General features: G+C 43.5%; 1 protein-coding gene across 1 annotated transcript; it reads left to right on the forward strand.

Annotated features, from left to right (window-relative positions):
• Window positions 1-2,316: 2,316 nt before the first annotated feature.
• Window positions 2,317-4,400, forward strand: Otud6a (OTU deubiquitinase 6A). The gene has a single exon (XM_005081166.2). It carries the CDS (start codon window positions 2,400-2,402, stop codon window positions 3,270-3,272), a length of 873 nt encoding a protein of 290 aa, XP_005081223.1. The 5' UTR covers window positions 2,317-2,399; the 3' UTR covers window positions 3,273-4,400.
• The last annotated feature ends 10,276 nt before the right edge of the window (window positions 4,401-14,676 follow it).

The following is a 14,676-nucleotide window of genomic DNA, read 5'->3' on the forward strand; positions in this document are numbered from 1 at the left end:
ATTTAAGACTAGACAAAGAGTTCTTTTTCCTTTGGGGGGAGTGTTTCAAGACAGCATTTCTCAGTTTAACAGCTCTGGCTGTGCTGGAACTCACTCTGTAGACTAGGCTGGCCTTGAAGTCACAGAGATCCGCCTGCTTCTGCCTCCTGAGTGCTGGGATTAAAAGCGTGCGCTGCAGCCACCACCAGGCTAGACAAGGAGTTCTTTAGACTTCACACTAAAAATAATATCATTTAAGGAAAACTGGTAGTTATACTTAATCCAAAATAAAAAATGTTGCAAGTATAATGACTTGAGAGCACTTGAGAGCATAAGGCAGAAGGTTATGAGTTTGAGGCCCCCATCTTGAAAAATTAGTTATAGCGAAAATCCTTTTGTGGCACTAGCAATGCGACACATGTCCTCACACATGCTATCACTAAGATACAAAACTAGTCTTAAAATGAAATGTTTTTGCTTTGAGAAAGGCCCTGCTAAGAAAATGAACAGACAAGCTATAGACTGGGAGAAAATATTTGCAAACCACACATCTGACAAAGACCTGGCATTTAGAATATAAAAACTCTCACAACTAACAGCAAAAGCAACCCATTTAGAAAATACGCAAATTATATGGGCATTTTATTGAGAAATATATTTTATAGATGAAAAATGAGGACATACAAGATAAATCATCAGGCAAAATTTCTCAGTGGATAAAACTGCTTGCCTTGTAAGCCTGACATGACCTGAATCCAATCCCTAGAACCCACAGCAGAAGGGAAAAACAGCTCCTCAAAATTGTTCTGTGTCTTCTACACATTCTATGCAGGCCAATGCACATACATCACACACACACACACACACACACACAGAGAGAGAGAGAGAGAGAGAGAGAGAGAGAGAGAGAGAGAGAGAGAGAGAGAGAGACTCATGCAGGCACACATGCACATCAACAACAACAAATAAAAAAATTAAAAGATTATCATCAAGGTACAGCCCTTTCCTAGCATATGTGCAAGGCTCTGGGGTTCCATCTACAGTACTAAAAAATCATTAGACATGAGGATATTAAAGCCATAATAAAATTATCATGACACATCAGTGTAAGCTTTTTTAAAGTGACAACACCAAAATGCTGGTAGGAATGCAAAGAAACTTCTAGTAGAAATGGACCTGCTACAGCCTTTCTGGAAAACAGTTTTTTTAAAATAATATACACTTAGAAAATGGCACAGCAATTTTGTTCTGGGCATTTTGTCCAGAGAAATGAGGACTTAGGTTCACACAAAAGCCTGTATATGGGGTGGAGAATAGGCTTCTGTGTTAGTGTTTGTCCTGTATGTTTGGTTTGGGTTTTTCTGAGACAGAGTCTCAACATACCACAAGCTGGCCTGGAACTTACTATATCTCCCAGGATGACCTTGAAAGTTTTCATTCTCCTGCCTCTACCTCAACAGTACTAGGGTTACGGGCTTCTTTTAACAAATCTGATCTCAAGTGGGCAATCTAAAGACCAGTTTGACAAAGACACAGACTATCGCATAATAAAAGCATATTTGAAAGAGTTTTTTTTTCTCCCCAGAATTTTGCAACAATCTTCACAAACAAACTGGAAGAGTCAGGAAGAAGTGACCTAATGAACACTAGCTTGTGATGGTTCCCGAATATTCTAGAGAACCCATTTAGGGAGATGGGGGCCCAGAAGAAGGGCCGTTTGGGTGATTTCTGTTAGCAAAAACCAAGAGATCCATTTATTTGTAGTGTGCTTCTGAAGAGGGTGGTTGTTGCTGTCTTACACTGAGGTGGGATCCATCAGTTTTGAAACATGAATTAAAAGAACTCTGTGTTCCCAGGAATGTAAGGGAATGTCTTTGTTCTGATACACAAAGATTAAGAGTTCACTGGTTAAGAGACCTGAAAAAAATAGAGAAAGCCACAAAGCCTCCTGGACACAAAGAGAAAAACCAAGTTCAGGGTCAGAACATATTCAGCTGATAATATTTATCATGTGGTTATCAAGCATGGCCTGTGCCTGTGTTCTGTACAAACTTGGAAAAGAAGTAGGCAGTAAGAGTGACTGAAAAACTCTACAAGCCCAATTATGGCACACAATGTAGAAAGGCAGACTATTAGGAGTGACTTTTGAAGTCCGTTAAAAACCGGCGGCATGAGGTGCTACGGGGTCTAATGAGAGCATATTTAGGGGTTCTTAAAGGCCAGTCACAAAGCCAGGCATGTCTGGAGGCGTGGCCGTGAGGCAGTAGCCAATAGCAGAAGAGGACTGTGAGTAGGAGGGGCCAAAGAGATTCTGAGGCAAGCAGAGTGCCACAGCTACCTCAGGCAGAGGTTCTGCGGTCTGTTGACTTGAACTGTTCCAGTTTCCTCCCAAACTTCAATTCTCATTTTCCACTGAGGTGATGGAGGACACCGAGAACGAATTCCAGCGGGTGATACGCAGGCACTATCGTGAAAAAAGGGAGCTGCAAGCTCACATTCAGGCCCTGAAAAGTTCTGTCCCAAAGAATGACAAGAACAGAAGAAAGCAGTTGCTTGCTGACGCTGCCCGCCTCGAGGTCGAGATGGAACAGAGACACCAGCAAGAGCTGGAGAAATTTAAAAAAGATCCTGACACTGACGTGGAGTCAATTACAGCCGACCTAACAAAGATGAACCTTGAGAATCTTCCTCCACGCTTATCAAGGGCCCAGAAAAGGCGCCAGCGAAGAGCTAATGTGGAGCGACAACGCCAGGAAAGGATGCCTACAACCCAGGCTGAACAGCAGGCCACCTACCGCCGTGAGGAGGAAGAGAAGGTGGCTGCCATTCTGGGAGCCAAAAATCTGGAGATGAAGACCATCCCTGCCGATGGCCACTGCATGTACCGTGCCATCCAGGACCAGCTGGTGTTCTCGGTGACGGTGGAGAACCTGCGTTACCGCACAGCCTATTATATGCGGAAACACATTGATGACTTCTTACCTTTCTTCACTGAACCCGAGGCCGGCAACTTCTACACCCGTGAAGATTTCCTGAGGTACTGTGATGACATCGTGCACAAGGCATCGTGGGGCGGCCAGCTAGAACTGAGAGCCATGTCGCATGTCCTGAAGACCCCCATCGAGGTAGTACAGGCCAACTCACCCATCATTGTTATTGGGGAGGAGTACAACCGGAAGCCGCTCACACTGGTCTATCTGCACTACGCCTGCGACTTCGGAGAGCACTACAATTCAGTGAAGCCCATCGAGACCCCTGGCGCCATTGGAGGCGCTGCACCGCGCTTGTTCTAGAAGTTTCCAGCAGCTTCAGACCTCTGCCCTAGGCGCCATGTTTCTTCCACGCTTGACACCACAGATCCTGGGAGAACCAAAACAGCTATGGCGTTTCTTAGTAGGAGCAATTGCTTTTTCTTTGGTTGGTTTATATTTCTTTCAAGATTTACTTAAATCTTGAAATCTACCCCTTCCAAGTTCTGCCTCCGTTTGTTTGTTTTGTTTGTTTGTTTTGTTTGTTTGTTTTGTTTGTTTGTTTTGTTTGCTTTCCCACTGTTATTTGTGTCTTCTTTGGGGTGAGGGGCATAATCACAAAGAATACCTCCTTGGAACACCCAAGAGGCTTATGTTTCATCAAGCATAACTTCGTTTGGCCCTTAAGTACCTTTGTTGTGGTTGGGCATCAATCAACTTTAGGCTAAAAATTGAAATTTTGGATTTACTCATTGTTTACCTGGGTTTAAATAAGTTTAGTAAAAGGGTTCAGTTTGTTGGATTTTTCCTCAGTATCTATCAACCCACTTGATAAAAGTGGAGTTTGTATGACAGAAGTGATCTATATGTGTTTTTCATTGTGTTTTCCCGGGAAAAGGTCTGTTTGCATTGCTTTTAACTAATGTTAGAATGCCTGGATTATAAACAAGTCTTCCAGTAGTAATTTACTGTTTTGCTTTTCATTCAAACTTGTGAGGTTGAAAATGGATTTTAGCTTCTCAATATTTTCTAAGCTGTAAAAAATGCATTTTCAAATTTAAAAGCTAAATGTAACTGTTAGAGAAATTCAGTTTAAATGAGCCAGTAAGGCTTACCCCAAAGATGTGAGAGATCTGAACTTAGTGACTTTACTTAATTTTTTAGAGACAAAAAATGTTTTCAAAGTAATTTTGAGAGTTTCTAAAATAGTTGGTGCAGTTTTGTGTAAAGGAAGACAGTGACCAGTACAGCTGTGCTTCTGTTGAAGAAGAGTCAAGAGGAGCAAGAACAGAGTGACTGGCAGACGTTTTGAAGGTTAATTATCAGGTTCTGTATTTCAGTGAAGTTATTTAAAACCATTTGTAAAAGCCTTTGTCCCTTCCACATGTTCTCAAACAATATATGGGAGTTTAAAAACTTTTAAAAACAACTTGCAATGTGTTCAAAATAAAAGCAGCTTTTGAAATATCTGCTTTGCATTTCTTGTGTAGCTGACTTATCCATGTGAAGTTTGGCCAGAGGGCCTTCAGTGAAGAGTTCCTGAAGAACAGGAGCAGGTTGGGGTGGGGACACATGAGCCTTTGGGTAATACACCTGCAGTCTTGGTGGTGGCCTGGAGTGAAATGTTTCCCAAGCTGGAATTTTGGGAGGAATTCACACTAAAGATGCCCTGTGTTGATGTTTCACTCTGTGAAACATATGGAAGGGCTTCCTTTGATATTCTTGGCTGTGTCTGATAAAGAGTCCTGACTTCCAAGACCTCGAGGTCAGGCCAGGCTATATTTCAGGAGAGGAAGAAATACTGCTATAGTCTACTTAAGGACGCTTCCAAAATACAAATATGGAAATTCTGACAGTTTTCACTATGGAAACAAAGGGTTTCAGCTAGCCCATCTCTGAAAAAAACACAGTATTGGGGTACATTGTGAGAAAATAAACCTCTTAGGGACAGGAACACTGGGGAAGGGATTGTGAGTTAGGGAAGAAGGGGGCAAGCTTCAGGGGGAGGCATAGGCTGGGGAAGGAAAAATATGCTTGGAAAGAGATGTTATCTACAGAAGGAGGCCCGGCTGGGACAGAGGGTGAAGGCTGAGGACAGAGACAGCCTAGGGAAAGCCTTTATATGCTGAAGCTAGAGGTGTCAACAAGCTGAGTAAGTGGGTAAGATGAGAAACAGGCCACAAAGTAAGTGTGTGTGTGTGTGTGTGTGTGTGTGTGTGTGTGTGTGGTTTTGTATGTGTGTGATTTCTGTGTGTCTGTGTGTGTGTTGTTGTGTGTGTGCTTTGTTTTAAAGAAGTCTGGGATGGGATGGGGGTTGTCAGGGGGCATGGGAGGATGGGAGAGAGAGGCAACTGGGACTGATATATAAAATAAGAGTGTTCCTAATTTAAATTTAGAATTATACGATTTATAAAAATAATAAAAGAAGATTGGCTAGGGGAGAAGACACGGATGGGGTCTAGGTAACGGCCCTGACTAAGGATGTGAGTGAAGGCTGTTGAAGGGCTATAGAAATGAAAAAGGTGCTTTCTGGGTCTGTTCGGCTAAGGCAGGAAATATTGATGGACAGTGGCTCTGACTGACTACACGCAGCACACTGTGATAAGGAAGGAGGCCTGGCTAAATGTCAGAGACACAGGCGCTGGCTGGTGAAGGGTTTTTGTTAGGAGAGGTGAGTCAGCTGGCGTGAGTTATATAGGGAAAGAAAGGAAAGAGACGGGAAGGGGTCCAGGTTTAGGAAGGGAAACTGGCTGGAAACTAAACTGCATTCTGGGGAAGGGGTCCTGGAAACGGTGGGATTATTTGGATAATGAGGCAGGAGCCTGGGCTTCACAGTGAAGGAATCCCCAGGTATGGAGAGAGGAATGGGCTAGTAACTGAGCAACTCACTGAAGCAGGAGGCCAGGTTGGATGGGTGCAGCAGATGATGAATGAGTCCATGGCTCTTGAATGGGGAAGTGATCAGGACAGGCAACCTGGTTAGGCAAGGGGCACCTGCCAGAGACACTTTCTGAGGAGGGAGTTCTAGAATGAGATGAGGCCTTCCTGGGGAAAGAGGCATTGTCTGGGGAACCAATCAGCTTGGAAGAGAAGGACTAGATAAAGAAGCCTGACAGGTAAAGGCACCACAAGGCTTCAAAGGTTGGTGCAGGCTGATACAGGGAAAACGGTGTTGGGGAGAGGAAGATAGCCCAAGAGGGGATAGAAGTATCGGGTTCCTGTTGGAGAATTGGGCCTGGGTTAGGAAGGAGGCCTACTTTGGCAAGGGACACAGACTGAGAAGTCGCTATGCTGTGAAAGGTCATGGGGGGAGAAAAGAGCCTGTATTAGTCTGGTTATATACAAGGATGCAGGCTCAAGTGGGCAGAGGAGCCAGGGTACAGAAGTCGTAGAGCAAGGAGGAAGCAACAGGGAAGAAGTGATAGATGAGGGAAGGGACCCAGCTGGGTAGGGAAGCAGAGGGACTTAGCTCTAGGCATGGGAGGCAGATGAGGCCTTAGCTAGAAAAAGGGATCATAAGGTGGGGATAGAGAACTGCTTTAGTCAAGGGCTGGACAACAATGCCTAGTTGAATTAGGAGCCCAAGGACAAGGAAGGTGACCCTGACCATTAAAGATGAAAAAGCCTGCAGAAAGGATCCTAGAAGGTAAAGGCATGTCTAGTGGTACAGACAGTTGGGATCTACACAGAGACCCTGGATGAGGAAGAATACATAGATGAGGAGGACGAGGACCTAACAGAGAAGGAGAACACAGAATAGGAATGGAGGTCTTGGAGAAATGGGTCAAGCTAATCAAGAAGACACAAGGTAGAAAAGGGAACTCAAATAGGATCAGGAAACTTACTTGGAGACTGGAATGGATGCTGTCTTAGTTAGGATTACTATTGCTGTGATGAAACACCATGACCAAAACAACTTGGAAGGAAAGGGTTTGAGAGAAGCCAAGACTGGAAGTCAAGCAGGACAGGAACCTGGAGGCAGGAGCTGATGCAGAGGCCATGGAGGGGTACTGCTTACTGGCTTGCTCCCTATGGCTTGTTCAGCCTGCTTTCTTTTTTTCTGTTTTTGTTTTTGTGCTTTTCTTTGATTCCTATTTTTTTCTTCCTTTTTGAAATTTAAGTTAGAGACAAGCTTGCTTCACATGTCAATCCCAGCTCCCTCTCCCTCTCCTCCTCCCCTGCCCACCCCACCAGGTCCCCCAGTTCCCCACCCAATCTCCACTCTGATCCCCAGGGAGGGTGAGGCCCTCCATGGTGGATCTCCAGAGTCTGTCATTTCATCCAGGGCAGGGCGTAGGCCTTCCCCCAAGAGTTCAGTCAGCCTGCTATTTTATAGAACCCAGGACCACCAACCCAGGGATGGCACCACTCACAATGGGGTGGGCCTTTCCCCATGAATCACTAAGAAAATGTTCTACAGGCTTAAGTTGGGTTGCCCCTTGTGAAGCCCACAGAGGCAGCTGACCTAAACAAGGGGGAGTCATTGGATCCCAGACTGGTGACTGAGAGGTCAGCATGGGACTGATCCAGACCCCCTGAACGTGGGTATCAGTGAGGAGGCTTCGACAATCTATGGGGACTTGGATAGTAGACCAGTATTTAGCCCTTTGGGACTTTGGGAGCCCATTACATAAGGGAGGATGCTATCTCAGCCTGGACATATGGGGGAGGGCCTAGGGCCTGCCCCGGATAATATGACAGACTTTGAAGATTCCCCATGGAGGGCCTCACCCTCCCTGGGGAGCACAGGGAGAATGGAGTGGGGGTTGGGGGACTGGGTGGTCGGGGAAGGAAGGAAGGGTGAGAGATCTGGGACTGATATGTCAAGCAAGCTTGTATCTAATTTAAATTTTTAAAAAATGGGAAAAAATGTTGGGTTGCCCCACAAGGGCTGAGGAATGGGAACTGGTAATTGAAGAAGTGTATAAGAAGGTATATGCCTAGCAGAAAGGGGGACTAGGTTGAGAATGGGCTTAGGAAAGGAGCTTGGCTGTGGAAGAAAGCATAAAGGAGACAAATTCACTAAATAAGGGCTGAGGATGTGAGGAAAGAGTGAGCACAAGCAGGCTAAGGGCTGTGGGTAGGTAAACGGCAGGCTGAAAGCTGCCTAGTTATTACAGGGTGTAAGTTGGCCTAGGATGAAAAGGGAATTCCTGGCTTTTGAAGAGGAAGGGGCTACCTGATTTAGAGGAAACAGGCACTTCCTAGGCGACAGGTTCTAAGGCAACCAACACATTAACTGTGGCCAGAGTCAAAGGACTGGACACTGTTGTAGGAGAAGGATACCCAGGCTAGGAAAGAAGCATAGGCCCAGCATGGGCACTAACTGGGGAAGGGAACATAGGTTGATGAAGAAGGCACTGTAACACGAACAACAAAAACCCAGAGACAGATATTGGGGTTCAGGCTGAAGATCAGAGAAGCAAAACAGCCGCCATTAGAGAGTTCTCACCTCTATCAGTGCTCAGACAAAAAGAGTGATCCACTGAACCTCAGATTCCATCTCCAGACTGCACTGCTCCTGAGACTGCACTGAGTTCCTTATATTCTCTCTAGTGCTGGGATTAAAGTTGTGAGGTCTGTTTCTCTTTTAGAATGATTCATTCTCATTTCACCAGGGTGGCCTTGAACTCACAGAGATCCATCTGCCTTTGTCTCCTTAGTCCTGGAATTAAAGGTGTGCATCCAGCTTTTAGCCCAGCTGTGGCTAGCTTTGCATTCTGGTCTCCAGGCAAGCTTTATTAGGTTATAAACAATATATCACCAGAAGGCACTGCCAAGTAACAGTGCTGTCCAAAGAATTATCTTTTCTTTTTTTAAGTTTAACATAATTTCTTTATTGACTCTTTGGAAATTTTACATAATGCATCCTAACTCTGATCACCTCCCAGTCCTCCCAATGTCCTCTCCTCAGTCCTGCAGCACACCCAAAAGACAACTTTCAAAAATCTAAACAAAATGAGCAAGAAAACAAACAAGTAGAAACAAAAACAAAACAAACAAACACAACCTCTTTGCTCCTTCATGTTTCCACCCTATCTAACACTTCTTCATCCTGGTGACATTGGAAGCAGTATGTCATATAGCATACCCTTTTGTCCAATCAGCTCTACTAGCAAATTTCCATTGCAATGAGTAATTGATCTGTTTTGAGACCTCTGGTTTCTGGTACACCATCATCACTGGATCCTCACCGAAACTCCTTCCACGTCATGGAGATCCTGCAGGTATCCTTCCACAGCACCACTCCCTTCAGGAGCTCCAGAAGGTCTTAGATGGAGTAGATGTTAGGGTGGGCCAAGTCAAGGCCTGGTTGTGAGCCTGGGTAGTATCTGTGCTGATCAGTGTGGGCCACTGGAGCCACCCCTGTCAGGCAAGGGGGCAGAGCCCTATGCCCATGCCATCAGGGTCAGTTCTCCCTTGCAGGTGGTGAGGGGTGGGGCCAGCTCTCCCAACTTTGGGGGGTGGAGGAAGGCAGCTCTCTTGATGCAGTGTCCAGCAATGAGCAGGGACAGTAAAGGGCAGGGCTGGCTCAGCATGGCCCTGATTTCATCGTTCATGGTTCCTATGGCCCTCTAAGGTGACACAGGCCACAGACATCAACACAGACACCAGTTGCAGCAGGACTATGGACACAGACATGACCCTTGGCAGCAGCTCAGGTCTAGATGGCATTCTAGCTCCAGGTGGAAGTACCTACCATTCAGACAAGGATACAGCCCATGGACATTAACAAATCCATAGGTTTCTGCCCTAACCCTGGGCTTCTATATGACCTTTGGTGTAACATGGGCTTTGGACTTCAGCACAGACCCCGCTGCAGTAGGACCACAGACCCAGACGTGATCCTCATCAGCAGCCAGGTCTGGATGTCACTATTGTCCCAGATGGCAGTACAGGCCACCACTTAGATTGGCACAACCCCAGCAGCATCATGGCCCTCAGACACTAATGTGACCCCAGACTTCCAGCATCTACATGGCTTCCAATGGTAACAGGAGCCTCGGACATCAACACATATCCTAGCTGCAGTAGGGCCACAGACCCTGACATGTCCCTTGGCATCAGCTCAGGCCTGAACAATACTATGGCCCCAGGTGGCAGCACGTGCTACCCAGATCAACATCTCTGGCAGACGTATTGCCCTGGGCATCCTTATGGCCTTTGGTAGCAACATGGGCCATGGATGTCCACACAGACCCTAGATGGACCCAGACGTGGCCCTGACCTGACGTCACCATGACCCCAGGTTATTTCTTCCTTTTTAAGACATGATCTCGTTGTACATCCCAGGGAAGCCTGAAATTCTCTAGGTGGCCAGGCTGACTTCAAACTTGAAATCCTCCTGTCAGCCTCTAGAGCAATGGATTGACAGACATGTGCCACCATGCCCAGTCTCTACCTAAGGAATTTTACAACACATGTCACCAAAGATGATAAATTCTCATTTTCTGGCTTGTTCCTCAACAAAAAAGAAACAACTTCTCCTATCTTGGGAACACTTAGGATCTGTCTTGGCTTGCCACACCCTGCCACTGTGTCTGCCTTTGGCAGGAGTGAGTGGGAAGCAGTAACTCAGACCAGAGTCGAATCATGCTCAGGACACAAACCAAGGATCCTTACTATATAATCTGGAAGGACATGAGTTATTTGTATTGTTTTTTTCCTATAACCGAGACTATTGTTAACAGTTTTGTATATGCAGTATACATGAAACATTAATCTCAAAGGGACCCAATTCCAGAAGTAATTTTCACTTATTTATTTACTGATTTACTTCCTGTTTTCTTTTGACACATCACCATACATTCTTTCTTCTTGCCTTACTGCCTGTGTGCATACTCGGGTTCTGAAGGCAGGCACGTTTTCAGGTTTGAAGTCTAACTAATCCTCCCAATTTCTAGTTTTGCGATCTTAGATAAGTTACCTAATCTTTTTGATATGTTTCCTCCTAGATAATATGGCATGAACTATTCCTCTTGAGGATGTTAGAGAATATGCATAGAAATTACCCAATAGGTGCTAGTGAGTTTTAATCTCTATATAGGTGTCCAAGAAATGACAGTATCAGCTCTGACAGCAGTCATCCCTTGATTTGTTCATAGTGGCATTTTGGAGTCACTTGACCTTTTCTCACGGGTCCTGCCATGCAGACAAAACCCCTCACAGGGTTGTCTTTCCTGGGAATTACCATCACAACTTCCACTGGTGCCTGCCTAGGAACAGGATAGCCAGAATATAATCCTTCCAGGCTTTTTCTATACAAATACATAATAAACTCATACGTTTACAAAGCAAAATTGGCACTGTTCTATTATTGCTTGTTTTTTAAAAACGTTACATTATGAGCATTCCCCTGTATTCTTAAATAGTTTCAATATGATGGTTCTTAAAATGTTGCCAACTTTTTATTTTGTGTGCTTGTGCACGCTTGTACATGTGGGTACCCCAGCACATTTGCAGAAGTCTATTCTCTCCTTCTACCACGTGAGTCTTGGAGGTTGAACTCCTGACATCAGACTTGGTGGCAGGTGCCCTTACCTCCTAAGCCATCACGCCAGTCCCAATATGATGCCTTTAATGCTTTTAATTCTTGACTATGAATCCAGTGAAACTTATTTATCCAATTCTGTTGTTGGACATTTAGATTGCTTTCAATTTCTCACTACTATAAATATGCCACTGTAATGTCCTTGTAGTAAATCTTTTTCTATATTTCCTTTTGGTTAGTTCTCAAAATGATATAGGTCAAAAGGAAAGACTTTTAATAATAGTGGGAAATTGCCCTCAAGAAAGATGCTACCAATTTTTACTTCCATGTAGTTGCCAGCAGGGAAAATTATCACCATGGCTAAATTGTAGGTGAAAACAGTATGAGTTGACCTTCCTTGATTCCTAGTGAGATCAAATAACCTTTACTTGTTGGCATGTCTGTCTGATGACTACAGGGATATGTATGTGTTGTCTAGTCTTAAATTTTCCTTAGTTTCCTATGGATATTTGTCCTTTCCTTGGAGTCTTTTCCTGTTAGGAGTGTTTTGCTCTAGGGTCTCATTCTGTAGCCCAGACTTCCCTAGAACTCACTTTGTTGTCTGGCTGGCATCAAGCTCCTGTCTTCCAAGTGCTACGTTTCCTTATTCCTCTTTTATAATGGCTAGAAGTCTTTCCTTTGGTTATTTTAAAAGGTAGTTTCACCATACATTATTAGCCTTTAAGTTTTGTTTCTGTCTTTGTATGTCAACTCCTTAAATTATAATAAAATTTCTCAATTTTAAGGTTTTTATCCTGAAGGTTTCCCCATCCTGAGGTGATATATAGAGAAAGATCCATATTTGTGAGCATTTCATATTTATGCTTTCTCTTTATCATCAGCTATACCTAATATATCTATCTGGGTTATTTGGTTTTAAGGTAAGACACGGATTCTCCCCCCCCTCCAAATGTAGTGGTCCAACACCATTTATTGAAGAATCCCTCATTTCAGGGTGAATTTGAAGTGCTATCTTCTGCATATAATGCATTCTTAGAAGATAATGACATAATAGAGAGATTTCAATCATTCACACAAAATGGCTGCATTTCCATGACCTTAGTCTGAAATTGCTAGCTGCCCATTCATCCATCCATTTAGTATTTACTGAAGAGCACAGTGACAAACAATAGCTTAGAAAGATAAAAGCTGCAGTCTTGGCACTCACCATCGTGGAGGTAACAGACTGAGAAATAAAAGGCAACATGGTCACTGGAGTGATTGAAAGAAGCGCAGACCAGAGCAGTCAGGAAGGAGTCAAAGAACAGAATGTCTCCCTGTTCAATCTAGCCAAATGGTGAGGAGATAGCATGAAAGAGGAGGCAGAGGGAAGCAGGATCGCACTCTCGGAGTAAGTGAACCTTGTTTTGTTCATAACAATACAAATTAAATAAATACAAATGAAATGAGAAACCATGTTTACCAGTCAGATCGACAAACAAGTAAAGCGTGATAATTGCTGTGCTCAAAGACTGTTGAGACCTGGTGTGGAAGAGCTGCTGATATCACAGTTAAGTACAGACTCGGAAGGGCAATCTGGCATCAAGCTGAAACTGCATAAGCCACCATTATTTGTATTTCTATGGTCATAAGTACACAGTGCACAACTTGAATAAATCATAGAAATGATAACTGGTTGCTCTTGAGAAAGGATAGTCGATTTGATGGGGGGGAAAGGAGGGAGGTTTCAGTGTGTAGTCTTTTGAATTTGATATGTTTGAATGATATGAATAAAATATTACAAATTAATTTAAACCTAACCAGCAAAATAAAAAGCACATGGCTTCTGACATAGCAGTACATTTCAGAACATATGTACTATACAAGGTTCTTTCCATGATGTTTATAGCAGCATTGTTTACCACAGCAAATAATAAATTTAAAAAGTCACATGAGTTATTAACTCAAGAGAGAAAAAGAAATGAATGAAAGGAGGAAAACAGTGAACTTTTTTTCCCTTTTGTCTTTTGTCTTTTTGTTTTGCATTGTTGGGGAATGAAACCAGGGCCTGATACAGAATAGACATGGTCTATACCACTAAGCTATGTACTGCACCACCAGGCCCAACTTTTAAGTCATCTAGTACTGTATTGTATAGTTGAATTATTGTATTACGGTGAACTATATGTAAAAACATAAAATGTATCATTTTAATAATTGTGTTTACTCTTTATTGGGCTTTTATTTTAATGAGATTTATTAATGCTATTAATATATATTCATTGTACATAGTGATAGACTTCCTAAAGACATTTTCATTCGGGTATCGTGTGCTTTGACCATACAAACGCTCCCACGCCCTTTCTTTTCTCACTCCCTGCTCTTCTCATGGGTGCCTTTCCTTTTCCCAAATAGTCTAACTTCTACTTTCATATAAGGTATTGGTTTATATACATGATTATATGCTTATCGATGTATAAAATATAACATCCACACAAGAGAAACAAACGTGCAATATTTATCTGGATCTGGATTATTTCGGTTAATATGATGATGTCCAGTTCTGACCATATTATTAGCTATAAACAATGTCATGAAAGTTCATTCTTCTTCATGGATGAATACAGTGTGTGTTTGTGTGTGTGTGTGCGTGTGTGTGTGTGTGTGTGTGTGTGAGTGTGTCTTTGTGCTTTTGTGGTACTTGGGATTGAACCCATGCTGCACCATCACTCTACTGCTGAGCAGCATTATCATCCGTGCACTTTAACTCCTTTCAAATTACAGTTCAACTACACCCCTCCAGTTCTTTCACATTGCTTTGCAACCATTGTCACCATCCATTTCTAGAACTTTCTCATCTTCCAAACTGAAACACCATACCCACTTTGTTGTTCCTGGGGGATGGATTTAAGGCACACTCTAAGGGACGGCAATCACGTCTGGTAATATAAACCTGACCACACAGTGCTGGGAAGTTATAGACTCTAGGTGAGAACCTATTGCTATGATTTTGCTAAACAGATATAGTATCAAACTAGCTTCCAAATACATATCTACATTCCCATAGATTAGTACACCTCTCAAATCTCATCAGAGAAGCTTCTTTTGCAGCAGGTGGTAATTAATAGAGATGTCCAAAGCTAGTCAGAGTGCAAAGAATAGCATAAATGTGAGTGTTTGACCCTAAATGAGACATCTATATCGCAGATGCCCATAACCACATGGAATATTGCAGAACAGAGAGCGTAAAGACTCTAA

Source organism: Mesocricetus auratus, unplaced genomic scaffold (genome assembly GCF_017639785.1).
Source record: "Mesocricetus auratus isolate SY011 unplaced genomic scaffold, BCM_Maur_2.0 Super-Scaffold_100003, whole genome shotgun sequence".
Taxonomy (NCBI): domain Eukaryota; kingdom Metazoa; phylum Chordata; class Mammalia; order Rodentia; family Cricetidae; genus Mesocricetus; species Mesocricetus auratus.

Excerpts from the sequence above, each read along its gene's own strand:
- Otud6a (XM_005081166.2), top strand. The coding sequence starts at position 2,400 with ATGGAGGACACCGAGAACGAATTCCAGCGGGTGATACGCAGGCACTAT.